The 25,872-nt window shown below is 41.7% G+C and overlaps 1 protein-coding gene across 2 annotated transcripts in view; it reads left to right on the top strand.

Annotated features, from left to right (window-relative positions):
* pigg (phosphatidylinositol glycan anchor biosynthesis class G) overlaps positions 1 to 25,872 on the top strand; it is a 123,202-nt gene that overhangs the window by 13,241 nt on the left and 84,089 nt on the right. For both annotated transcript variants that reach the window (XM_036551667.1, XM_036551666.1), the window contains exons 4-5: positions 80 to 268; positions 20,293 to 20,431. In XM_036551667.1, the coding sequence (XP_036407560.1) occupies positions 80 to 268; positions 20,293 to 20,431 (328 nt within the window). The remainder of the gene's footprint in view (positions 1 to 79; positions 269 to 20,292; positions 20,432 to 25,872) is intronic.

The raw sequence follows: 25,872 nt of genomic DNA, 5'->3' as shown, positions 1-25,872 counted from the left end.
TATTCCTCCAGTGGAGCCAGAGCTGAGGTGGCATGATGCTCTCCAGGGATTCTGCCCCATAAACATCTCCTCTCCCCAGGTGGACAACAATGTGACACGTCACCTGGACAGCACCCTGAAGCGCGATGACTGGGACATCCTGATCCTGCACTACTTGGGTTTGGACCACATTGGCCACTTGAGCGGTCCCCACAGCTCGCTGGTGGGGCCCAAACTCCTGGAGATGGACCACATCCTCAAGAGGATCCATGCCTCCCTCATCTCCAGGGTAAGCAGCACTCATATACCGCCATGCTGACATGGGTTTGAAACATTGGCCCAACACCAGCAAAAACAACAAGTGCTGGTCAACAAGCGGTCAGTGACATTACATTTATTCATTTGGCAGATACTTTCATCCAAAGCGATGATGAGGCAGAGTAAACCACAAGCAAAAGCCATGCATGGAGTCACAATATTAGAAGTGCTGAATGACTAAGTTTCAATAGTTGGCCAGACAAGGTACAACCTAGCTGGTAGAAACACGTGCAAGGAAAACAGAGTTTAGGACGTAAGAATTTGCTTTAGGTGGTAGCACTTCAGGTGATCAGGTGAGTGTGGAAGAGCTGTGTCTTCAGATGTTTTGTTAAAAATAGTGAGGGATTTGGCTGAACGGATGAAGTGGGGGACAATGGCAGAGAAATTTGTGGATAGTGATTTTGTACTGCCTTTCGATAGCAGAGCATAGTGGCCGGGAGGGAACAAACGCTCTTAATGGAACGTTAAGGTTGGTAAGAACATAAGAACATAATATAGCTGCAAGCAGCAATGAAGGGGCCAAGCACCTCAGGGTCACCAGGTAGACAGCTAATGAGAACAACCCCTGAAGAAGACAGCAATCCATCACAGGGTCAACAGACACATTGACACCCACTCTTCCACTCTTACCTGTGGGCAATATAGCATGTTCAGTTGACATTACTTGAATGTGTTTGGGCTGTGGTAGAAAACCAGAATACCCAGAGGAAAGCCACATGAACACAGGGACAAGGTACAAACTGAACGCAGATGCACCCCGAGCTTGAAATCTCCATAATGTTAGGCAGTACTGCCACCCATTTGCACCACCGCACTGCCCCCCACTACATATATGTCAAGCTTAAACATAAACAGTGCCATAAAATGCAGTGTGCCTTCTTGGGACATTGCAATAAGAAGTGCCAACTGTACTGGAGGCGTGCAATTTTTGGGTAATTGAATAATTGCAAAATCATGGGAAAAATGGCAGAGAAGATACCATATTAGCTGAATATAATAAAATGTCCCTGATTAGAAAAGGAACCCCCATTTTTCAACACCTTTATTTGGTAAAAGACTTTTTGAAGATCAAATCAATTTTTTAAAGAAATCATTTTATTTGATATCAACTTAAGAAAACACACTGAATAAAACAAGGCACGGTGACATATTTTCTACATCTTTTAGATGAAACTGCCACATTTAATTATAAATACAATGCAATCACATTATGAAATGTATAAGTTATTTAAATAAAAATAAAAATAAACTAGTCTACTAGGATTTCTAATACCACTCAACAATCTCAGATAAATGGCGCCATCTGCTGTTCTTAATGTATAATTATATTAAAAAGTCTAGTCCTCGCATGTAGGATAACCCCACTTTGCAGGTGTAATTTCTGAAGTAGAAAAAAAAACCCTGTCTTACATTCAGCTCAATATGGAAAGTCCAAGTGTTTCCTCAACAGTATTTAGTGTATTAGTTGTGGCAATAGGTCAAAAGGTGCTGGAGATCTGCCTATTCTAAGTGCTACAAACTGATTGTATCTTAGCAGCCATGCTATTTGGTCATTGTGAACTAAGTTCATTTTCATTTTCCTGTTCATTTTCCAGTTAGGACCTGATATGTAATGATGTAATGACCTACAAAAAATTGGTGGCAATATCTGCTTTTCTTTGTGTGGTCTGTGCCTTTTGATGTCCATTGGCGTAAAAGTACATGGACACATGGGTGTTTTTATACCTGTTTTTATATCTGTTTTTCAGTATAGCACCCCAAAGTTGCCAAATTTCACTAAAATTGGTGTGTGCCACTCAGGCCTAATTGTAAGCATGTGTATCGACTTTTATGCCAATGAACAAAAGCATTGCAGAGATATGGCCACTCTTCCTTTATGGTGCCTTCTCAGGCAAATTTGTGGGTACACTGTGGCCACATTGTTCAAACTGGCAACTATCCTTTAACAACTGTTAAAGACAATGATCCAAAGACGTAATACACACAAAACCTCATTGTGTCATAACTCTAGGAGGAGGTGGTTAAATGTGTTTGTGACAAAACGAAAGATGGATGAAACACAAAATGGCTGATGTGGAGGTTTCATAATTTCCCAGATAGGATCCTTAACTTTGATGAAGAACAAGAAATTTAGTTGAAATCTGCTTTTTTGCCTGAATAATGGGTATTTAAATAATTTTTTAAAGGTATAACCCCCCCAAGTGGCCAAATTTCATGAAGCTTGGTGCATACCCAGTATTGCTAATACCAACAAAGTGTACCAAGTTTGGCATCATTCCAACAAAGCATTGCTGAGATATGACTCATGTCCTGTTTTTGTGTGTACACTATGGAATTTCATTGGATGACAGCGGCTGTATCTTTTGCCCTAGCAGAATTATTTGAATAACTTTTGGTCAGAACCCTCTGCAGATGATTCGTACCAAATTTGGTGGTGATTGGATCAACGGTCTAGGACTAGTTCGCAAAAGTAGGTTTTTTGAAAAATTGAAAATGATTTTTTTCTGAAAATCTATTATGAGTCTATTCAGTTCATCATGATCCAGGGGTTCAGGAGAATTAAGGATCACAACTCTAGGATAAATGGTTCAAAATTTATAAGCAAAAATGTACTCTGAAATTTGGCCTGTTGGTGGTGCTACAGGGATTGACGGATTGACACCAAATTTGGTGCCTGGATACCTTGGACTGTGCTCTATGAGGGTGCCAGATTCCACCAACATCCACCTAGGCCTTCTATGGCCTGCCATAGAAAACCATCGAAAAAAGGATAATACCAACATGGCCGAAAAAACAAAATGGCCGACACACAGGCTCATGCTTTCCCAGCTAGGGTCCTTTACTGTGATGATGCACAAGAAATTTGGTTGAAAGATCTGCTTTGGTTCCAAAGCTATAGGCATTTGAATTTTTTTTCTCTGTTTTTCTGGTATAGCGCCCCCATGTGGCCAAATTTCATGAAACTTGGTGGGTACCAAATATTCCCCCTGCCAATAAAGTATACCAGTTTTGGCATGACTCCAACCAAGCATTGCTGATATATTGCTCACGTCCTGTTTTGGTGTCCTTGCCATGGAATTTCATTGGACAACAGCGGCTGTATCGTTTGCCCTAGCAAAATTCTTTGAATAACTTTTGGTCAGACCCCTCTGTAGATGGTACGGACCAAATTTGGTGGTGATAGGATGAACGGTCTAGGACTAGTTTGCAAAAGTAGGTTTTTGAAAAGTTCAAAATCCAATATGGCGGACTTTAATGCCAATGGGTGCATTCGAATCGCCATGACACAAGGATTCAGGGGAAAAAAATAAGCAAAATTGTACCTTGAAGTTTGGCCTGTTGGTGGCGCTACAGAGTTGGATGGATTGACCCAAAATTTCATGCCTGGATAATTTTCACTGTCCTCTATCAGTGTGCCAAATTTCATAAAAATCCACCAATGGGTTCTATGGGTTGCCATAGACTCCCAGAGAAGAAAGTATAATAATAGTGAAAATTTCTAACAATTACAATAGGTGCCTAGCACCTTCGGTGCTTGGCCCCTAATTATGATGAAAACAGGCCATTCGGCCTAAGCTCACCATTTCAATTAAAGAGTATCCAAAACTGCATCAGGTCTGGACTTGAACACAGCAAGGGTCTCTGCCTCAACGGCATGATCTGGCAACCTATTCCATGTATTGATAACTCCTTGCGTAGAATAATATTTCCTTATATCAGTGCAGAACATACTCTTAACTAGTTTCCATTTATGTCCTCTTGTTCTACAGACTGAACTCACCCTAAAAAATGTATTGTAGTTTACCTTGGTAGGTGCTCTTCGTGGAGCTATCATGTCTTATTATATGAACCAATCATTCGACAGAGTTCGACAGTGTGAGCGTTTCACTCGCATTTGCGACTAAAAATAGGTGTGTGCGAACTGTAAAATGTATTTAGGAGCATGTGTGTGAATGAAAAGTATTAGCCTCTATTTTTTTTTTCAACAAAAAGGTTGATAAAACAATGACAATAGCGTGGTCACTGCGCTGAACCAATGATCACAGACTTTTTTTGGTGTTTAGAGCTAAGAAGAACTACTTTCTTATAGAAGTGTTCATACCGTTCATACCTAGCGTAACCAGGTGTCCCGCTTTGCGTTGTACTGCACAGCATTTTGACCCTTTGTCCTGCATCCCGCATATTGAGATAATGTTCCACATTTTCATTTGGTTTTTAATTGTCAGAAATAAGAACACATGGGTGCGTTCTTTTACCTGCCTGACACATGAGCCACTTATGCCGTTGCAGCATAGGTTTTGCTCTATTTAACCCTTTCACACGTAACTTATTTTTACGTTGTGTAGCGTGCGTGTTACGTTACATGATTACTAAGCTTCTCATAGTTTTTAGTTTGCATGCTATATTTTTAAACGTTAAATCGCTGTTTCCTTAAAGCTAAAATTAGCTAGAATTTTTCTGATCTAATCTAATCACACTGGTTTTAGCATACGCGCTAAACAGCAAATCACACCGGGGTGACCGTACACATGAAAGGGTTAATAGCGCGTCAAAAGGAGCAACCTGGCTCATACAAATGCAACATAGCCAAGCTTTTCTAAAAGCCTAGCTTTCATCCACTGACTGAGAAAAGAGTAGTGAAGGCTGTCATCAAGAGGCTGTGACGGCCGTTAATAAAACTGCAGACGTGGGGCTGGTGACATGTTATGTTGCAAAATTAGTGTGCCTTTGGGATGACAAACAGCACTGTGCTCATCATATCTTTCATATAGCAAAAGCTGTAGCCTGTATCTTTTATGGCCTAACTGGTGTGCTGTGGAATCAACTAGAGGACAAAGTATAGGTCTTTACGAGCCGAAAGGCAGAACACAAATGTTTCTTATTCAGTTAGAGAGACATTATTTCAAAGTTTTAGGTTACCTCTCAGTGTTGGTAACATGTCCCACATTGTCCCACACAAACTTACTACTCGTCCCACATTTGGTCTGTTTGCATCTGATCCCCCTATTCATACCGTTTATACAATTTAAAGCAGTTTAAAGCAAATTACATAATTATTAGGGCTGTCAACGTTAATGTGTTAACGCTTGTTCGCGATTAATTTTTTAACGCAAATTAATCATATTATCATGTTTGACTGCAACTTCCTTCTGTAATTCCAGTGCAGATATTTACCTTGCTGAATTACTGAAAGGCGTGGCAAACGCAGATGTGCTGAACGGCAGATTTCGTTTTAACCCTTTCACATGTAACTTATTTGTTATGGTATGTAGCATGTGTGTTACCTTATATGGTTCGTTATGATTTCCTTTGCGTTATAAGTTTCTTATAGATTTCAGTTAGCATTTGCTATATTTTTAGAGTTAAATCGCTGTTTCCTCAAAGCTAAAATTAGCTAGAATTTTTTCAATCTAGTTTTCTAATCGCACCAGTTTTAGCATATGCGCTAAATGGCTAATCACACCGGTGTGACCGTACGCGCGAAAGGGTTAAAACGAAATTTGCTGTTCAGCACATCTGCGTGTGCCATAAGTTCCTTATACGCTCCTAAATTTTTCAACTTAGGAGTACATGTGCTCCTTGGGAAAAAAGTAAGCGTCAAGCCCTGTTAGAATTTGCAAAACACACAGAATGGTTTGAATCAGTGAGTCACTGATAGCTCCATACATTTGGGGGTTCATGAAGCATCAGGCTCCCATCACTCACTCAGATATTCAGTGACGCTGAGTAAAAGGCTCTTCCCTGATCACATAGACAGCCAGCCACATCCTCAGCTGCTAGGAAATGTAGTCAAATCAGACTGTGTGAACAGTGTGGACTTGAGTCAGATTTCCCCAGCACCAAAGCCATGTTAAACTCCACCCCCTCCCTAGAGGGCAGAACAGTGCACAGTGATTAAGTGACAAGCTGGCGATCCAACGTTATATGCAGCCAAGATACTGACTGCGCTGTTTCCTATTACAGTTTGCTTTTGACTTCATTGGTGGGATTGTACTCTCCTTGTTCTGTAGTTTTGATTGGTGGTGGTGATCCATATCATCATCATCATCATCAAAGCTTTATTAAGGACACATACACGGTCCATAGCACAAAAAAACAATAAAACAAACAAAAAACAAACAAATACAAAAAGGAGAAAAAAAACAGACATGGTCCAAAATATCAGATATTTACACATAGACTAAAACGCCAATGATTCCACATACTAGAGAAGAACCTGACAGAACTTAGTGCAGGGTCCGTCAGTGTTGAGTATGCTGTTTACAGAGTCTGATAACCTACACATACATACTGCTCTTTCTGTAGCGCCACCACAAATGGGCAGTATACATAGGGTTACAATATGCTTTAAAAAGTGTAGTCTTCACAGATATTGAACACATACCAAATTTGCGAATCAACATATTAGCTTGTGCATACATCATACGACACTGTCTGTCAATGTCCTTATCATCAGAAGGTCATCAGTTATATAATGTCCTAAGTATTTAGCCTCATCACATACTTTAAGGACAGTACCAGACAGAGAGAAGTTAGGAAATGACAGTTTACTGTCCTCCCTACTCCTAACAATCATAATGTTACTCTTCTTTGCATTGTATTTAATGTCATATCATTGTAGTATTGTACTCTTCTTGTCATTTGTGAATAAAAGGGTTTACAAGGTATGTGTTTACTGAAAGATGAAAGATCCTGAACATTGAAAACAGTTTTTCTTTATTTTTCAAATACAAAAGCAGCTAAAAGCTCTGCACTGCTTCAGAAGGTATTGTGTCCTGTGTCAGTTGTCTTTTTATTTGCCATGTAGTTAGTCAGCCCTGGAACAACATATCTTTTTTATATAAAAGGAGGGCCAGTCTGGGGTTTGAAATAATTCTCCAGGACGTTTTGCAGCAGGGATTTTTCTGTTCTGTCTATACTGGGCTTATGACTAAGACTGGTCTGCTTGTGTAGCTGTGCAAGACTCGCACAATAGCTTTTTCATTGTCTCAACCTAACAGGACCCTTGTGAAAGAAATGCTCTTAAAATCCATTCTTATTATCATATCTCCCCCCTCCCACCTAGAAGGCTCTGCTGCAGTTCTGCTGTGACCTAAATACAAGCAGCCCCTGAGTCCCATGGGGTGTTTAAAGTTCAACGCTGTGACGCTGTGTACACTCCACTGCTCCAGTAATACAGTAGCACGGAGGTGTGCTGTGCTCCTGTAACGCATGCAGTAGCTCGGAGGTGTGCTGTGCTCCTGTAATGCATGCAGTAGCTCAGAAGTGTACTTTGCTCCTGTAAGGCATGCTGGAGCTCAGAGGTCTATACACAGAGTTTTAGAAAAACAATTCTGAAAGAGAGGGATGCAGAGGTTTAATAGAACTAGGGAGTGTAAGGACATGTGTAAGGATATGTCTAAAGGCGGTGTGTAATGGGCTGTGGAATAGTGTATGTGATAGTATATGATTGTATGTAATGATGTATGAGGAAAGCTATGTAATAGGGTATGTGTGTAATAAGGTATGTAATGATGTATGAGGAAAGGTATGTAATAGGGTATGAGTGTAATATGTATGTAATGGTGTATAAGAAAAAGATATGTAATAGGGTATGTGTGTTATAGTGTATGTGATAAGGCCTTTGCACACCAAGTCTGTATTTTTCGTCCGAAATTGTCGCATGTTTAAAAATAAATATGACCTCATGTTGTGTCAATCACGTGTACACGCCGACTCAGAAACTTTCGTCCTTCATTAAAGTTTTCGGAACAGGTTCTATTTTCTGCATTTTTTCGCATCCATCAAAAGCCATTAGAGAGTTGTTTGACCACTCAGAGCAGAAAACTGTGATAAACAGACTGGTCACAGGACAACTATTGACCATAATATTATATGTTGCAGCGTTTTGAGGCTGTGCCCTGAATATCTGCGGGTCCAGTCGAAAGGCTGATCACCTAGCGCACACTTTCCCGATGGCACAATTTGGATTGCCTATTAAACTCATGAAGTGTGTGTGTGTGTGTGTGTGTGTGTGTGTGTGTGTGTGCGTGCGTGCGTGTGCGCGTGTGTGTCCCTACCTTAGACATACTGCCAGCCGATGTTCAGGATCAATTGAATTGCATAAATTTGTGGTCTTTTTTTAATGTGTGGTTCCAGTATTGTTAGCAGCGTATCAAACTGGACCACTGACATCCTGAAATAGACCTGGAAACGAATGGGATAATTCCACAGCTCCTTTATCTGCAGGTGAAACTCTCCTTCCTCTTGACGCATTATCAGGATTGAAGGACCCCATAAGAAGTGAAAGGACCACAAAATCATTCTCACTGCTTGACGACTCCATTTTGTCTCGTACTGTGAATTTTTGCAACGAGTAGAATAATAAAACGCATCAGACTCAGTGTGCAAAGTTTCTGTGAGTAACGATTTTTATCGGATGACGGATTACAAAAGGCATACGAAAAATACGGACTTGGTGTTCAAAGGCCTATAGTATATGATTTTGCATGTGTGGTAAGTTATGTGATAGTGTATGAGGTAAGGTATGTAATAGCCCTTGTTAATAAGATATGTCATAGGGTATGTAATAAGCTGTGAAAGGTCTGCACAAACTACTCAAGAAAGAGTGGTAGTGGAGTGGTCAGGAAGTCAATGGGCAGCAGTTATCAAACTTTTGTTTGTTGACCAAAAGGTCAAGGCTGTCAGCTTCTGGAGGGGTTTCTGGGAAAGATCACATTCCAGGATAAGGTCTGTGGATGCCTCTGTTTCTTTATGAAACAGGGTGATTAAGGGTGAGGCAGGGTGAAGCAGGGTATAGCAGGGTGAAGCAGAGAGAACCAGTGTGTGACAGGGAGAAGTGACATAATGCAAGTGTATAAATCAGAGCAGTATTACCTCTAAAGCAACACTTCCTCAGGTCTTCAGGTAGCCATCCCCTCTGCTGTCCTGCCTGCTGTGGAAAGCAGCAGTCCATTCTCCCTGAGTTTGTTGATTCATATCAGGAGTGAGCCATCATAGCCCCACAGGCACTACACTCACATTTTTCAATAGTGATCCATTTAAGCTGGACCTCCTCTTCACATAACCTCTGTAGCTTCAAGAGCTGAAGGCAAATGACACTGTGGCCTTGCTGGACTCAAGTGGTCCAACTGCTTGCCCCTGATTATGAGGACCAACGAGAGCATCCAGGGTGTGAGTCATGCAAGTTTGCTGAAGTATACGATCTTTCTTATGTACCTTGCTCTGTCCTCTGTGTATTAGAGATGAATGACAGGACAGTGTGTTCGGGACTGATGGATCTTATGTTGCTGCATTGCGGGTGTAATACAAACATTCACTCTGTGGGTTCTTTTGCGGAGTCCACAGGAAGTGAAAGTAAATCTCTGCTTTTGACACAGAAGCCTATATTGAGTTGTTGTTTCAACTAGTGTGGATTTCTCATGTTTTCTTTCAACTCACCTGTTTCCCAATTAAATCTCATTTATCTTCGGAACACTTTCATTACTAACTTTTAATATTCTTGTATTTGGTTTTGCATAGAAACATCTAAAGAAAAATGATAAAGCAGGAAAATTTCAGTACAGATCATGCATGTCAGTCTGTATCATGAAATTTATTAAAGCAAGAGACTCATCGATAAAGTGTTCATGTGTTTCAGAATACTGATTAGTCAGTTGGGTAAAACGATTTAGTTGATGGCTGTGTCACTTGCGTTGAAAGCTCTAGGAATAGCTAAATGCTGGTGATTTCTGAAAAATGACTCCTCCAGCATCCATGTGGATTGCTTTCAACTGATTTGGGTTTTGATTGTGGCCTTTTAATGCATTCTTAGCTGGACTTGAAGACTACATTGTCTGCTGAGATTGTACGCTTAAAATAATCAAGCTTTTTTTAATTATTTTCTGTTGTCGAACACTTGCTTGTACCATACTGGAACTGTTTATGTATATAGCAGTTTTTTGTTTTTATTTATTGATTTTTTTTCCACCCGGAATGGCCTTGGTTTGGTTACCCTCGTGTACTTGCAGTGCATGTGAACCACACTCTAGCAAGTGTGATTTATTCATTATTTACACAACAATGTTGTGTCATAAAATTCACCAAAACCCTATATTATTATAAATATTTGTACATGTAACCCTCAGTAATGACTCACTCAGTTTTCGAGTCTAAAAGACCAGCCTCAGTGATGAAATACTTCACAGTAGTATGTTGGCTGTGAATCTGATTTGCAGGCTGTCTCCAGGGAATGGCTGGCTTATAGCAGGGAGGAGTCCAAAGTCATCCCCTGTATCCTACCTATGTCACAACGTCAAACTATCATTAGGCCAAATCTAGTATTGCTGAACTTTACTAACCGCAGAACAATATATACAGGATGTTGGCTGTAGTCTTTATTCACAAACTTGCAGAATTCTCATTTAAAGATAATGACAGTGCATAAGTTTTCATTTATTTTCAGATAAATTAAAATTGTCAAAATGAAATAGTGCTAGAACTGTACAGTTACAACATATATTTGATAATAGTTTTTTTCCTGAAAATAACAGTGATCACATTTATCTGCATCCTATAATTATCTCAAAAATAAATCATGCATATGTAAACCTGAAGCTGCTGATGTCTGGATGATAACAGGAGCTTCTGAAGCATCACAACCTGTGTCATCATCATGTTTGCTAGTCTGTCAAAGCATCGAATACTTTAGGAAGACTTTAAAACCCTCTGCCAAACTTTGCCTGCCTTGTTGCTGTAAAGATGGCAATATGCATAGTGGGAGGACTCTCTGTGGTAGCGCTCTGTAGATCTGTGTGGCATTTCTCCCTGTGCCAAACGTCTCTTTGGAGTAAGTCGGCTCACCTAGTGTGATTTCCTGTCCAACTGCTTCCTGATCTCCTCCAATGCAAAACAGTGGCGGAATTCATACCATCAGCTCTGTGCATCACAGCGCAGATTACTATCCAAACGCGGCTTCGTGTGCCTTGTCCTTATTTGTGCTTCTGCTGGAAGCTATAGCCGTTGTTCTGCGTTTAAAAAGGATGTAGTCCAGAGTTATTGATAACCCCAGACACACTGTGTTTGCTTTGGAGCCAGTGCTCTGCTGCTGCATGAAGCATGCAAGCTTCCCATGGTTGGTCAGTGTTTGCCCACACATAGACTTTACTGAGGCGGGCCGCCCAGGTATATTAACGGCCGCCAAAGTGTATTTGGCGACACATTTTACCATTTTTTATTTTTATTTGTTTATCCGTCCGAGAGAACGATGCCATCCGCGATCGATTATTTTCTACCGCTCATCGCTGACGTTGCCGAGTGTAACCAATTATTTCACAGTGCGACATACTGAAACAAGTCAAAATGGAGGACTGGAGAAGTTTATACTGTGTCAGGCTCTTCAGAGTTGTATGATACCACTTCGAAGTGGTACCATGACCTCGTTATGCATAGAGACAGAGTGCATTTAGGCCACGCCCACGCCGTGGGGGAAAACAACGCTGCACTTTCCATTGATTTAAATTGCAGTTCTCTTTCTTGTCTTAAAACTAAAATCGCAACCATGCTAAAAAGCTGTTGCGTGGTGGGTTGCACAGCAAATAAGATAACTAACCCCGATTTAAGCTTTTACAGGATTCCAAGACGCAAAACGGAACCAAAAGGACTCTCATAGTTGGCTTAAAGCTAACAGACAGGAGGGCTCCCTAGCCACGGGGACCTTATGGGATCCCGATATTATTCACGTCTGTGTGTGCAGCAGACATTTTGTCAGGTAGCTCAAAGAGTTAATTAATTCTTTATCTGAGAATTTGTTGTTAAAATTTTGTATATGATTAATTTAAAATCTCCAGATATAATAGCTAGCTAACTTACTAGCTAAACTAGCTACGGAAACTTGCTCTAGGTTAGTTAGCTAGGTAGCTACCGAAGTACTCAATCTATGGTTGATCTTCTTGTTTGCAGGGACTTATCCATTAGTCACTTTTAATAAGGCCTTCTGGAAAGTACATGTGGAGAATAACATTGTAATGCAGGGTTTGACATTAACATTAGCTACCAGCCACTGTGGCTAGTTCATTTCCAAAGTTAACATTAGTCGCCAGCAGGGGTGTACTGGGAAAGAAATTCAATCAGTCCTGGATTTATCCGTTAGGACCGGCTGTGCTCGGGAGTTAAGTCAAGTTCTGTCTACAACTGAGACTACCTTATAATTAATGTGCAGGGACATTACAAACGATTATATTCTTCTGACTACACGTCACGTAGCAAGTTTTATATCATCGCGTTTAATGCTAGCTAGATACAACTTGGCCCAGCGGTCCTGGGGTTCCCTTTAACCCGCAAGGTGGCCGGCCAGCTAGCTTGCTTGCTTGCTTGCTTGCACACAGGTAACAATGGAGGTGACATTGCATTATTTTACTTAGGTTAGATGAGCGCGTTGTCGGTAAGCTTACGCAACTAAGCTCTGTTTGAACTAATCGTGTCGTGACTTTGACAGTGTCAAAGGATTATATACGAACGTGTGCCATGGAAAACTGTTGTGCAACATGCCTTAACAGTGAAAGCATGCATGAAATTATGGTATCTTGTTATTGAAATAAACGTTCATTTCTCAGTCCTCCCAAATGAACCATTAAATGATAGACACACAGAGGGGGGCTATTGATTTTTTTGACGGCCCACCGGGATTTGTCCCGGTACGCCCGATGGTCAGTACACTACTGTTCGCCAGCCATCATTTTCGCCAGGCAAAGTATTTATGCTTCAAGTGTAACTGCAATTTATATTTTAACCTAAAAAAAAACCACACAAAAACATACATACATAAAATATACAAACATTGTGTAAAATTCACTGCCGTAGGCATGCACCGCGTTAAACTATTCCACCGGTTGGTTAAGTTCCTTCCTCCATTGTTAACTGCTCTCCTGTTTATTGCGCTCTATTGTTATTTGAGTAAAGATTTATTGAATTTATTTGTTTACAGGAACCACACACACACATCAGCACATATGTAACTATAGCCCCTTTCACACATGCACTGGACGCCGGAGGAGCTGTATGTGAGAACGCAAATGTCCGAATCAGTCGAACCGGACATGTGGGCGGCAGTGTAGCATAGTGGTTAAGGAGCAGGACTCGTAACCGAAAGGCCGGTTCGATCCCCACTGGGACACTGCTGTGGATGGATGGATAACATTGTAAAGAACTGTAACCTACGTAAGTCGCTTTGGATAAAAGCGTCTGCTAAATGAATAAATGTAAATGTGACGGACTTCGTTCTGCCAGCTCCCTAGTACAAAGTCCGCCTCATGTCGGAGTGAGCCCGTGTGTGAACAGAGCGTTTCGGACGAGCGAGTGGGCGTGTTGGTGACGTTTCTATTATGTGACTGGCGCGAAACCGGAAGAATACAAACATCTGCCTCGTATTCTTTTCCGCGTGCCTGTACATAGCTTTCCACTGTTTCGTTGACATTGCGGATATGTCCAAATACATGCTATTTTGAGTCCAATGATCATTAAAGAGATAATTAGCTATAGTTATACTGCCACAACTTGTCTCTTATGATGATTAATAACGTTGGTTAGCCTAGTAGTTTGTTATCTGGTTAGTAGCTAGCTAAGATGTAGCTAAGTAATAGTGATAGGTATAGTGTGATAGGTAAACTGGTGACCAAACATTACATAGCGAACAAAAACTTACCTTATTGTTATAATAAATGTATAATTAATAATAAATTATGTGTGCCGGTAGCACAATTTGGATGGCTATGTGTCATTTTTTTTTATTGGCGACCCAAAAGTACAATAGCTATGTTCGCCTTCTCCTCCGTGCCACATTATGTACCCGTACCACCGACAGGTAAGACATTGAAAAGAAAAAAACTGAAAATACTTCAACCCGCGAATACTTTAGGTGATCTCGTCAATGCTTTTCACTCGTGAGAATGCAAGTGGCAACTGGAAAATACCACGAGGAAATTTGGACGTTTCTAAACTCGCAATGATTTCAAGCGACAATGTAACATACTACAAATATAATAATTAACGGTGGCATACTAGGTACTACACTGAAAAACAGTATGCAGTATACAGTATATACTTGTGTAGTACGCAGTACATAGTAGGCGGTTTCTAATACAGCCACTGCGATTTCTGCAGCGTAGTTTTTGCGTCATGTCCTGTCTTCTGCACGCTCTAAGCGCCGCCCCTCACCTAAACCAAACCGGAGTATTTCCTGTAGGCGAGAATGCGTCTGTCACGGACAATCTCCTGTTGTGTGCTACATGTGTGAAAGGGCAATTCCGGCCAATTTCCGGACCTGATTCTCCGCACTTTGGACTTCATATGTGAAAACGGCTTATGTGTCAGAACCAGGAATAAACGGTTGGAGTTCACTCCGGAGTAGTTGCAGTTCTTTCTCACAGAAGAATTAGACCGGTTGGTGTACAACCAGCCCAGTGGCGTACGACAATATCTCACAAACATATTAACATATGCATATAACACTGATTTTGGGATAGAAAAGGGACACTGAGATAGTCCAGTCAGACTTAGTTTCTCTATATATCTGGCCCTTTCTTCTGGCAGAAAGGTATTGAAACAGGCTGGCTTTGACATTTTTTGTTAAAGCTGTTTCAAGACACGGTGTCCCGCAATTTCCCATTCGACTTCGCAGAATGTTTTCCACCGAAAACTGGGGGGGGGGGGGGGGGGGGGGCGTGGTTTTCCCTCCGATGACGCGTTGCGCTATGCTTCTATGGCGCAAAGTTAGCATCGAGATGGGGCTACCAGGTTTGTAGATTCGGCTGTAATAATTCATAGTTATTTAGCTACATACCCGGCATACTCAGACGCTTGCTACGTCCCTGGTTATTAGCTAGCTAGTTGTTCTGTCAAAGTGCCAAATCCTAACGTGAGTTTATAGTATTAACGTTACAGAGCTACAAAAAACTCGATAGCTAGCTAGTGTATTAGTGTCCTTGTAAGCAGACATACATCTCTGAGACGTCTATGTATGCCGATAGAGCTGGAAGACGTATTTAAAAGAGCGTTTGCTAATCTGGAACACGTCTCTGAGTCATCAAATTTGAATGTCTACGGTTTCACAACAACTTATGGGTAAAAGTAAAACATCCGAAACATTTTAAACATTAAAGATCCCGAGACAGCAACGTTTCGTGAACCCACGTTGTACAGGCTATTTTCCTCCTTCGGCGAACTATTGGAGCAATTGCCACGACTTTTTTCTGTTGTTTGCTAAAATACATGTTCAGGAAAGCTGTTGAGATGCTAAGTACTTGAAGACATGTCTTTGCCTTATTTCTCCCGCTCTCTACTTCTCTACGTCAAGCCTATGCTCAGCGTACCGTTGACGCCCCAACGTGTAAGCACCTTAATTGTTCTGACTTAAGTCATAGCTTCGAATTCTACGAAAGAAGATTAAGTGCTTTCACAAACGGTGCCATTTTTTTGATAAACTAAAGAGTGATTTATTGTTAATTTTTCTTCTTTTTTTTTTTTTAACTTTGTCTGAATCTTCCCATGTGGGTAGATGGGGGGGGGGGGGGGGGGTTGGGAGTTGGATCTGTGAAATATGTGAAATTAATAGAAATATTCAATAAATCAAAATATTGTGTTAAAGGTCACACATATTTGTTTGTCACATGTAGTAGACCATTTTTGTGCTGGCAGGTAATGCCGGCCCTTTCTGCCGGTTACCACCACAAGTATATTTCAGACCTGTGGGAAACACTGTTGGTCCTAACATAGGTACTGCAGAATGAGGCAGGTTCCTGTGAAAGCCTGGACCATTCCAAGTCAGGAAGCAGAGAGGAGTCCATTCTCAGTGCTTGCCTCTGACAGATCCACCATCCTCAAAACCTGGGCTGTGACATGCCTGCCCAAAAATGCACAGAGACCCATGTGCTGTAAACAGCCATACAAATGCACTGAAACCCATGTGCCTTCAATGCTAATGTAGTGTCAGAGTCGCATCCTTCTAGTGTTTGCAGGTACAGATGTTTATTAAATAATTACATCAGAACGATATTGATGTTACTCTGGCACTGTGCTGGCTGAACCCTTTGTATGTTTTCAAGGCCATGAAATGAAATCCTCATGAGCTGTCCCCGGATCTACACCTGTTTGAGGTGTAGGTATTGGAAATTGTTTTATTTTCTGTGTTCTAAGAAAAGTATAGTGCTAACTGCAGCTTCTGCAGTTCTACCCTATTTTGTATAGAAAGCGTAGAATTACAAAAGAATCCATCAGTTTAGCATTTTTATAGTTTTAAAGATCCTCTATCATGAAAGGAACAAGACATGCTAAAGTTGAAAACTGGAGGAGCTGCATGTGCTTCTGAGATGCATCTGACAATACTATGTTGTTATGCTGTTACCTGAAACTGGCTACAATACACAGAAATGCAAATCGTTCATGAGATTTTAAACACTTGTTCATTAAAAAAATGAATAATAAAATCATGTTTCACTTCATTGCATACATTTTTACTTTTTCAAGCATGTTTCAGTTTAAGAAGGGAGACAGCACTGTGTGTGGGGTGCTCTGGCACGTTTCAGGGGTTGATAGCAGCTATGTGGAGGTTACATGCATTTAAGAGCACCTTCCCAACATGCTCTGTCTGTAGGGAGATATCATCATGCATATTTGTGAAACGAAACCACCATATGCTGGCTTCTCCGAAGCCCCCCAGAGTGTGTTCTGGTAGATGGTCAGTATTTGGTGGGTGGCAAACAAAAATCATAGCACTGGCATCAGTAATGCTCGTGTGGCACAGCACCTGTTTTGTTTGTTGCCTCGTAGATTAAAATGTCCCTAATGTATTGTGTAATCGTTCAGATTGGCCCATTTGTCAAAACAACTGCTGAGTAACTTCCAAATGTCACTGAATATCTTTGTCATTCTCTTTCCCCCATGCCATACAGCAGTGTCCTCATGTAGTTGAATGCTCAGTGTATTAGCTGACTACGTTGCTTATTCAAAAGGAAAACCGTTTCCTGTGGTGAATATAGGAGGCTCCCAGGACTGTGTCAGTTTAGCGAAAGGCCTCAGGGTCAGTCCTGTCCTACAATACACAGGCTCCAAGCCTGGTATGAAAGAGTGCATTGATGGTATGCGTGTTTCCCACACAACTTTGTTTGGTCTGCAGGAAAAGCAGCCAGGCAACAAAGAGCCGCCGTCCCCCTTGGCGGGATCTGTGAGCAGCAGTGCTGTCTGTGCTTTGTCTGTTTTTTGTTTTCCTTTTGGCTGACCTTTATGACAATGACAGTTTAGCTTAGATTAGTCCATGCAGCTCAGTATGACATCAGTGTGACAGGGGAGCCTCGCAGTAAGTGAGCCTGCATGGGGAAGCCAGTCATCATATGAGCCTGCCTGGAGGACCAATCATAATATCAGCCTGTTTGTGGCAGGAGCCAGTCATGAATTGAGTCTGCTTATATGAACCAATGATGAACACCAGCTGTCAGTTAGCAATTAGCAGTCCCAGAAAACTACCTATTATCAGACCTGTAAAATAATATCTGTAAAATAATATCTGAAAATTCTGAAAATTTAAATGAAAATCTCTCTAGCGTAAGTGAATGAGAAATATGTAGGCAGCTTTGATGTTTTTTTCTATCATTACTTTTGTATTAATTTAGCCTTGAACAGCTAAATTAATACAAAAGTAATGATAGAAAAAACATCAAAGCTGGCTACATATTTCTCATTCAGTTATGCTAGAGAGATTTTCATTTAAATTGTCAGAATTTTCTCGCCATCTTTTCATGTATTTCTGTATACAAATCTATTGTATGTATGTGAATGTAGAAATACAAAAATAAATAAATGCACAAATGTTGAAACTAATGAACAATTACCTGTGATTACAATTGCACACCTGAGAGTGTTCATTGTCAAGCTTGCACTATGACAGTGGGCCTTCCTTAATAATGTTTAATTCACAAATGGGTGGGATGTCCACCCAAATCCCATATTCTCAGGAGGCAGGCCTGGATGAACTGAAGTCTGTGAGTGAATCCACACTGCTGAAACTTAATGGAGCCACTGTCAGCTTACGAGCCGCTGACTTTTTCAGTGACATTAATAACCAGGCGAAGGGGTCACTTCCATCAACACTGCCAATTGCCTACCATGTGTGGCCTAGGTCATGGCACTCTGATGCCAGTCAAAGGCTCTGCTGTGAGGTTCATTTATCATCATTCGTGGTGCTAAATGAACAGACATCTCCCTACCTTGGAACAGATCCCTCACTACTATGGAACAGTCTCACTTTATGTTTCCTATACTTGAAAGACTAGAGAAAGGATTGAACATGAGCTTTGCTTATTTTATAAGACATTAGTAATGTTTTAATTAAACATATAGTCAGTGGTTTGAGTCAGACCAGCCTGTTGGTTGTATATCCCTTTTCCTTACACTGTACATCACACACAGCCTTACCATTCATAGAACATGTCAACAATGTCAAAAAAATTCTTGTAGCACAGGTTGCTGGTTCAATTCCTCACTTGCCACTGCTATTGTACCCTTGGGCAAGGTACTTAACCCCCAGTGGCCTCAGCAAATATCCATCTGCATCAATGGATTTTTATCGAGGACTTGTAAGAATTGTAACCTTTGTAAGAACATAAGAATTGTAATTTATGTAAGACACTCTGGATAAGTGTCTGCTAAATGAATAAATGTAGCACAATGTATAGTCTCTTGCGAAACTGAGAGAAAACACCAGGAGAAAATGAATACGTGATCTCAATGTACTACAGGGTTTGGGCTTTGCTCCACTAGCTGCATGGTGTATTCAGCTAAGTGTCTGTGAGAGACTGCATGCTGATTGTTGTGAAATTATTCATCTGTAGTTACAGAACTGAGTGGGTACCAGGCAGTTAGCATTTAGCATCAAGATAATCATTTGCACAGACTGGGGACTTGTAATCCTGACACATCGGGCTGCCATGGACTCATGGTGAGCAGGCTTTGTGAAGGACACCTTGTTTATCTCTGAATCTGTGGCCTTTGTCTTGCACTGCAGAGACCCTGCGGCTTCAGTGTAAAGATCCACTGGTCTGTTGTGTGTGGGAGGCTGTAGTATGTGAGGATGAGCTGTGTGCTGGTGTGTAAGGCTGTGGTATATGAAGATGAGCTGTGTGATGGTGTGTGAGTCTGTAGTGTATGAGGATGAGCCATGTGGTGAGGGGAGAGTCTGTCCTGTGACATATGAAAGGCTGTGGTATGTGAGAATGAACTCTGTGCTGGTGTATGAGGATGCGCTGTGCTGCTGGTGTGTGATGATATGTTGTGTGCTGGTGGGTGAGGCTGTGTCCTATGGCATGTGGGAGGCTGTGGTGTGTGAGGATGAGCTGTGTGATAGTGTGTAAGGCTGTGGTGAGGCTGTGGTGTGTGCTGGTGTGTGAGGCTCTGTCTTATGGCATATGGGAGGCTGTGGTGTGTGAGGATGTGTTGTGTGCTGGTGTGAGGCTGTGGTGTGTGAGGATGAGCTGTGTGCTCGTGTATGAGGATGTGCTGTGTGCTGGTGTGTGAGGCTGTGGTGTGTGAGGATGTGCTGTATAACAGTTTTCCCTGTGGTCTGAGGGTGGGCTCAGATGTGAGAATCTGCAGCACTTTGCTCAATGGGCCTGAAGTTGTGCTGTAACGCCACATTTCTGTTGGATCCTGTTCTTATACAATGAGATTCTATTTCACGCTCCCTTGCATCTGTCACGCCCCTTAATCACATCACTGTGCTGCAAGATGCATCTGTCAGAATGCTTGACAAACAATGCATTTTTAACAGTTACCTGGCTCAGGATCAAATCAGAAGTTCTACACACCTCCTAATCACCTTATTGCAAACCAGGTGTCAGTGCAATGATGTTACCTCATAGGAAGCTGCAGATGGTGGAGACAGGGGTGTGATTTTGCCTGTCCTATTTTTCTGTGGTTATCTTTTTCTTCCAATCCCATGATCTGACCTTTGACCTTTGTGACCCACAGGAGACTGAGGGGAGCTTGCCCAACCTGTTGGTCCTGTGTGGGGACCATGGGATGTCAGAGACCGGCAGTCACGGTGGGTCATCTGAACCTGAGATCAGCACCCCACTGGTGCTGATCAGCCCAGCTTTCAAGAGGAAAGGTGAGGCTCCCAACCCTTCTTCCATGTCCTCCTCCTCTGTCAGCTCTATCACTGTTGGGGATTATTTTACTCCATTTAATCTCCTTCCTTGCATTCTTCCCTCTTCTCTATATTTCCAGTTGAGTGGATTCACTTCTCATTTTCTCAGAAGGTGCTGGTATGGGGGTAGTTCGTCTGTTCTCCTGTGGGGAAAATTACAGGATTTCCTTGGAAGCTTTTACAATCATGCTGTAACATTTTCATATGACATTTTTCATGTGATTTGCAAGGACAGAAATAAGTTTTCATAGTTTGTCATATTTCTTATTTCATGGAGTTGATTTTAGAAGTCAGGGAAAGTTTTTGTCTCTTATGAAAGTGGGTTTGGTTGAGTTGTTGGGTAAATCTCTCTAAGTCTGTAGTGTGTGTTTGTAAATACCAAATAATACATGAAAACCAATAATGATTTTGGCACTTCAGTGGACCATTCTTAAAGAAGGCAAGACTCCAGTTCTTTGAGAGATGAAGGAGGTGGAAATCTCCTCTACATGCTATGTCCCAGAACTTCCCATAAGTATTTTTGTTGCCACAGTTTTTCTTTTAGCGTATGCCATCATGATTTTTTGCCACTTCTGTGATTGACACACCTGCAGCTCAGGCATCAATTATTTGACCTCTTTCATATCTTTCAGGTTGCTTTATAAACTCACACATTTTGAATTTAAAATATCAGCAGAAACAATCAGTAATTAGTGTTTACATACATACATTAGGAAACACAAGTAGACTCCTTTTAGATGTAGTTACTTCAAAATACAAGTCTTAGTTTGTTGTTTCTATTTTGTCTACCTCCTGCATAGTTTTATGACCCACCTGGACCACAGACCTTCTTACACCATAGTGAGTGTATGGAGGGAGGTGAGGGGTAACAGAATGCAGACTAAAGTGCAGTGAGAAACAAAATCAAAAGAGAAGGGGCGCTTCTACATGGGCTCAACTACCTGAAGAGATACAGCAGGTTTGGTGACTCACCATTTTTTCATTGCATTAAAAAGAATTTTTCAGTGCAAGAAGCCTCAAACTGTATTTTGCTCTCATACTGTTGAGGTACAACAGAAAGTCTCAGTTGCAAAAGCTTATCAAAGTCAGATATGATCTGCTCAAAGCACATCAAAGTATCTTGCAGCAACAAATATGAAAATCAACTGTACCCTTAGAGAGGCAGCCAGAGAGCCCAGTACTCCTCAGCTGTGGAGGGAAATCAGGCTTTATAGCAATGGGGGGCTGTAGTGCAATATTGACTGCAAGGGTTATGGCAATCTTTGTAGAAAACAGTCTGGAGAGCACTGTATTGTAAAAGGAGGTCTGAAATATAAGTCCTATTCCACAACACCTGGCAGCATTTGCTTATAGTTTGCTCATAGACTCCCTTAGTTTCTCTGTGATACAGGCTCCTTGTCGCTGTGATTTAGGCTCGCTGAGTGTCTCTCTGTGATCTGGGTCACCCAAGTGTATCTGTGAGTTAGACTTCTTCATTGCCTGAGATCCTCAACCTACAACATAGTCCCTAAACATAGTCACTTCACACCCCTCCTCACCTCACTTGGCTGGCTTCCTGCTTGCACTAAGTTCAGGACAGTGAATGGGACAGCCCCATCATAGCTCTGATCAGTCTTCAAAGCATATGGTCAGATCAGGTCGGATCACTCCACTCCACAACCTTGGGGCAACTGACTGTCCCCTCCCGGCAATCGCTCCTCTCAGCCATGATGCCTGTCTGTACTGGCCCCCCATTGGTGGAATGAACTTCCTACAATGGTCAGGACAGCAGAATCACTGGCCGTCTTCCGTCGCAGACTGAAGACCCACCTCACTAGACCTCATCTTGGATCCCCCTCAGTCCTCACCATCTAGTTCCTGCTTCTTGTACTGTTTCTGTTAAGTGCTTCTTATCAACTTGTATTTTTGCTTTGAAGTAAGGATATTGTGATCTATTGGCATTATACACTCACTGAACACTTTATTAGGAACACCTGTACACCTACTTATTTATGCAATTATCTAAACGGCCAATCGTGTGGCAGCAGTGCAATGCCTAAAAATCATGCAGATAGCGGTCAGGAGCTTCAGTTAATGCTCACATCAACCATCAGAATGGGGAATGTGATCTCAGTGATTTCAACCGTTGCATGATTGTTGGTGTCAGATGGGCTGGTTTGAGTTTTCCTGTACCCGCTGATCTCCTGGGATTTTCACGCACAACAGTCTTTAGAGCAGGGGTCTCCAACCTTTTTTCATCTGAGAGCTACTTTGAAAAAAAGTGGCGGAGAGCTACTCATGTCTTATATTACTCACACTTATTCACATAATGTATCAAAACTCTCACATTAACCAGCTGAATTAAGCTACTTTTTGTATATACATGTATCAAATGTCAATATCCAAAGCTCACATTTTGGATCAAAAGCATTTTAAATCCACATCAATATCATGCCAAATGTATGTTCTATATCCATATATACATATACATATATATATATATTTCAAATTTCAATGTATCAAGCTCACTGTAGCGAAGGGCGAGAGCAGTTACCCCATCCGGCCTCAAACCCGGGTCTACGGGATACCAAACTGCAACTTTGACCGCAACGCCAAAGAGCCAGGCTTGTTGGAGCGCACTCTACTGTAGTGACAGCACACTGTCACACACATAATATATCAAAACATCTTAAATTCACATCAAAGTTATAGAAAACATTACTACATGTTTATGACGTGAGATGTCAGTCAAATCCGGTGATCATTGGACGCTATTTTGGAACATTAAGCCACGTTAAACCTTTTCCTTATAATGGGTGTCAGTGGAGAGGAAAACGCTGAATGTAAGATAACGTCTATACTCATAGGATTTCGGTTTTGATTTTTTGACAGGTGAAAGTGTTTATGACAAGACATGTCTGAGAGAAATTTGGTGATCATTGATCGCTGTTTTGGAACATTAAGCCAAGTTAAGCTTTTTCACGTTAAGAGCTTTAGAATGTCCCTGAAGTGGCGCTGAACGTTGCATCTTTTACGGACTGAAACGCTGGTACCACAGATGAGGCACACACACTTGTCCTTCACATTCGTGGGAAAAAAGAAACTCGTGTTCCCATTCCTCATGGAAATAGCATGTTTTTTTTTTGGCCTGGCCACTTTCTTTGTTCATCATAAATCTGGCTATTTTATAAGCTAAACTGACTTGCTAACACCACCAAACTCCTTGCTTTAGCTCAGTAGCTACCTCAGTAGCTAGCCTACAGGGTAACTGATGTGACGACGTGTTGGCAAACTTGACAATAGCGTAACTTATTTGATTGACAGCTGATATAATTTTGTGTTGTAGGGGGATGGGGCATCTGCATATTTGATTGGACTGAAATGGGAAGAGGTTTCCAGGGTGCATTTATTTGTTGTTGGATTTTTTTTTACATAATCTTTGAACCTTTTGGCAAGCTACTCAGAAACAGGCAGCGAGCTACTGGTAGCTCACAAGCAACATGTTGGAGACTCCTGCTAGACTCCTTTAGAGTTTACTCAGAATGGTGCCAAAAACAAAAAAAAACATCCAGTGAGCGGCAGTTCTGCGGACGGAAACACCTTGTTAATGAGAGAGGTCAACGGAGCCAGACTGGTTCGAGCTGACAGAAAGGCTACAGTAACTCAGATAACCACTCTGTACAATTGTGGTGTGCAGAAAAGCATCTCAGAATGCACAATACATCGAACCTTGTGGCGGATGGGCTACAACAGCAGAAGACCATGTCGTGTTCCACTTCTGTCAGCCAAGAACAGAAAGCTGAGGCTGCAGTGGGCACAGGCTCACCAAAACTGGACTGGAAAAAATGTAGCCTGGTCTGATGAATCTCGATTTCTGCTGAGGCACACAGATGGTAGGGTCAGAATTTGGCGCCAGTAGCATGAATCCATGGACTCAACCTGCCTTGTGTCAACAGTCCAGGCTGGTGACGGTGGTTTAATGGTGGGGGAATGTTTTCTTGGCACACTTTGGGCCTGCTAATACCAATCAATCATCACTTGAATGCCACAGCATATTTGAGTATTGTTGCTGACCATGTGCATCCCTTCATGGCCACAATTTACCCATCTGCTAATGGCTACTTCCAGTATGATAATGCACCATATCACAAAGCAAAAGCCGTCTCAATCTGGTTTCATGAACATGAGTTCAGTGTTCTTCAGTGGCCTTCCCAGTCACCGGATCTGAATCCAATAAAACACCTTTGGGATGTGGTAGAACAGGAGATTTGCAGCATGAATATGCAGCTGACAAATCTGCAGAAATTGCATGATGCAATCATGTCAACATGGCCCAGAATCCCAATAGGGATGTTTCCAACATCTTGTGGAATCCGTGCCATGAAGAATTGAGGTTGTTTTGAGAGCAAAGGGAGGCCCTACCCAGTATTAGTATAGTGTTCCTAATGAAGTGCTCAGTGAGTGTATGTGATTCACAGTATTGTATGTATTTGACAGTTTCACACAGTCTCTAGGTTGTCTTAGGTTTAGATTAGCATAAGATAACTTGTAGTCATACTTGTATGGTGTTATGCATGCATTCACTGGTCTAGAAGTCTTGTTAGTCTGGTCTGACACTGTTGCTCATATAAATAGCGTAATTGCATCGCAAGCGCTCTATTGTTATCCGATAGTTTTATTCTTCTTTTTGTTTTTAGTGTGATTCTTCTTATTCCACCAAATTTTGTACCGCTTCTCCTCCCACAGTTTTCAAGATATCGACCCCAAACCAACTGTAATCCGTCCGGTCTGAACCCGATCGGTGTGCTTGTATACAGCTACGCTGTACCCACACTCGTTCTCTGGTTTTTGTCGTTTTTTTATCCCTTCTTACCCATAGACTCCCATTCATTTTCAAAATCACCCCCCTCACACTTCATGGCCTTCCCACTCGGTCACTTTTCACCCCATAGCCACTATACCTCACATGTTGCCTCGGGACAAATCAGCCAACACTCATTCAAGACCCGCACTTGTCTTTTTGTCGTTCACTCATCCTTCCATCCTGCCATTGACTTCAGTTCATTTTTCAAAGTCTTATCGTTCAGTCACCTTTCGGCTTACAGTGACAGTACCTCATATGCCAGCTCAGGTCTTGACATCCAACACTTATTGAAACCCATACTGACCCGCACTCGTCTTTTTGTCCTTTATTCATCCCTCCATCCTTCCATTGACTTCAGTTCATTTTTAAATTCTTACCACTCGGTCACCATTTGACTAATAGCCACGGGACCTGATATTCTGCTTTGGGTCATGTGACCCAACATTCACCAAAGGTGAGTGTGTCCTTAGCAACCATGCTGTTTACCTTAGGAGGTTGCTAGGCAGTTGCTAACAACACTTTAGCAACCACTGAGCAACACTTTGGCAACCACCCAGCA

The sequence above is a fragment of the Megalops cyprinoides genome, chromosome 18 (genome assembly GCF_013368585.1).
Source record: "Megalops cyprinoides isolate fMegCyp1 chromosome 18, fMegCyp1.pri, whole genome shotgun sequence".
In the NCBI taxonomy this organism is placed as follows: domain Eukaryota; kingdom Metazoa; phylum Chordata; class Actinopteri; order Elopiformes; family Megalopidae; genus Megalops; species Megalops cyprinoides.
The sequence above is the reverse complement of the archived record's forward strand: the minus strand, read 5'-3'. Positions and strand labels throughout refer to the sequence as shown.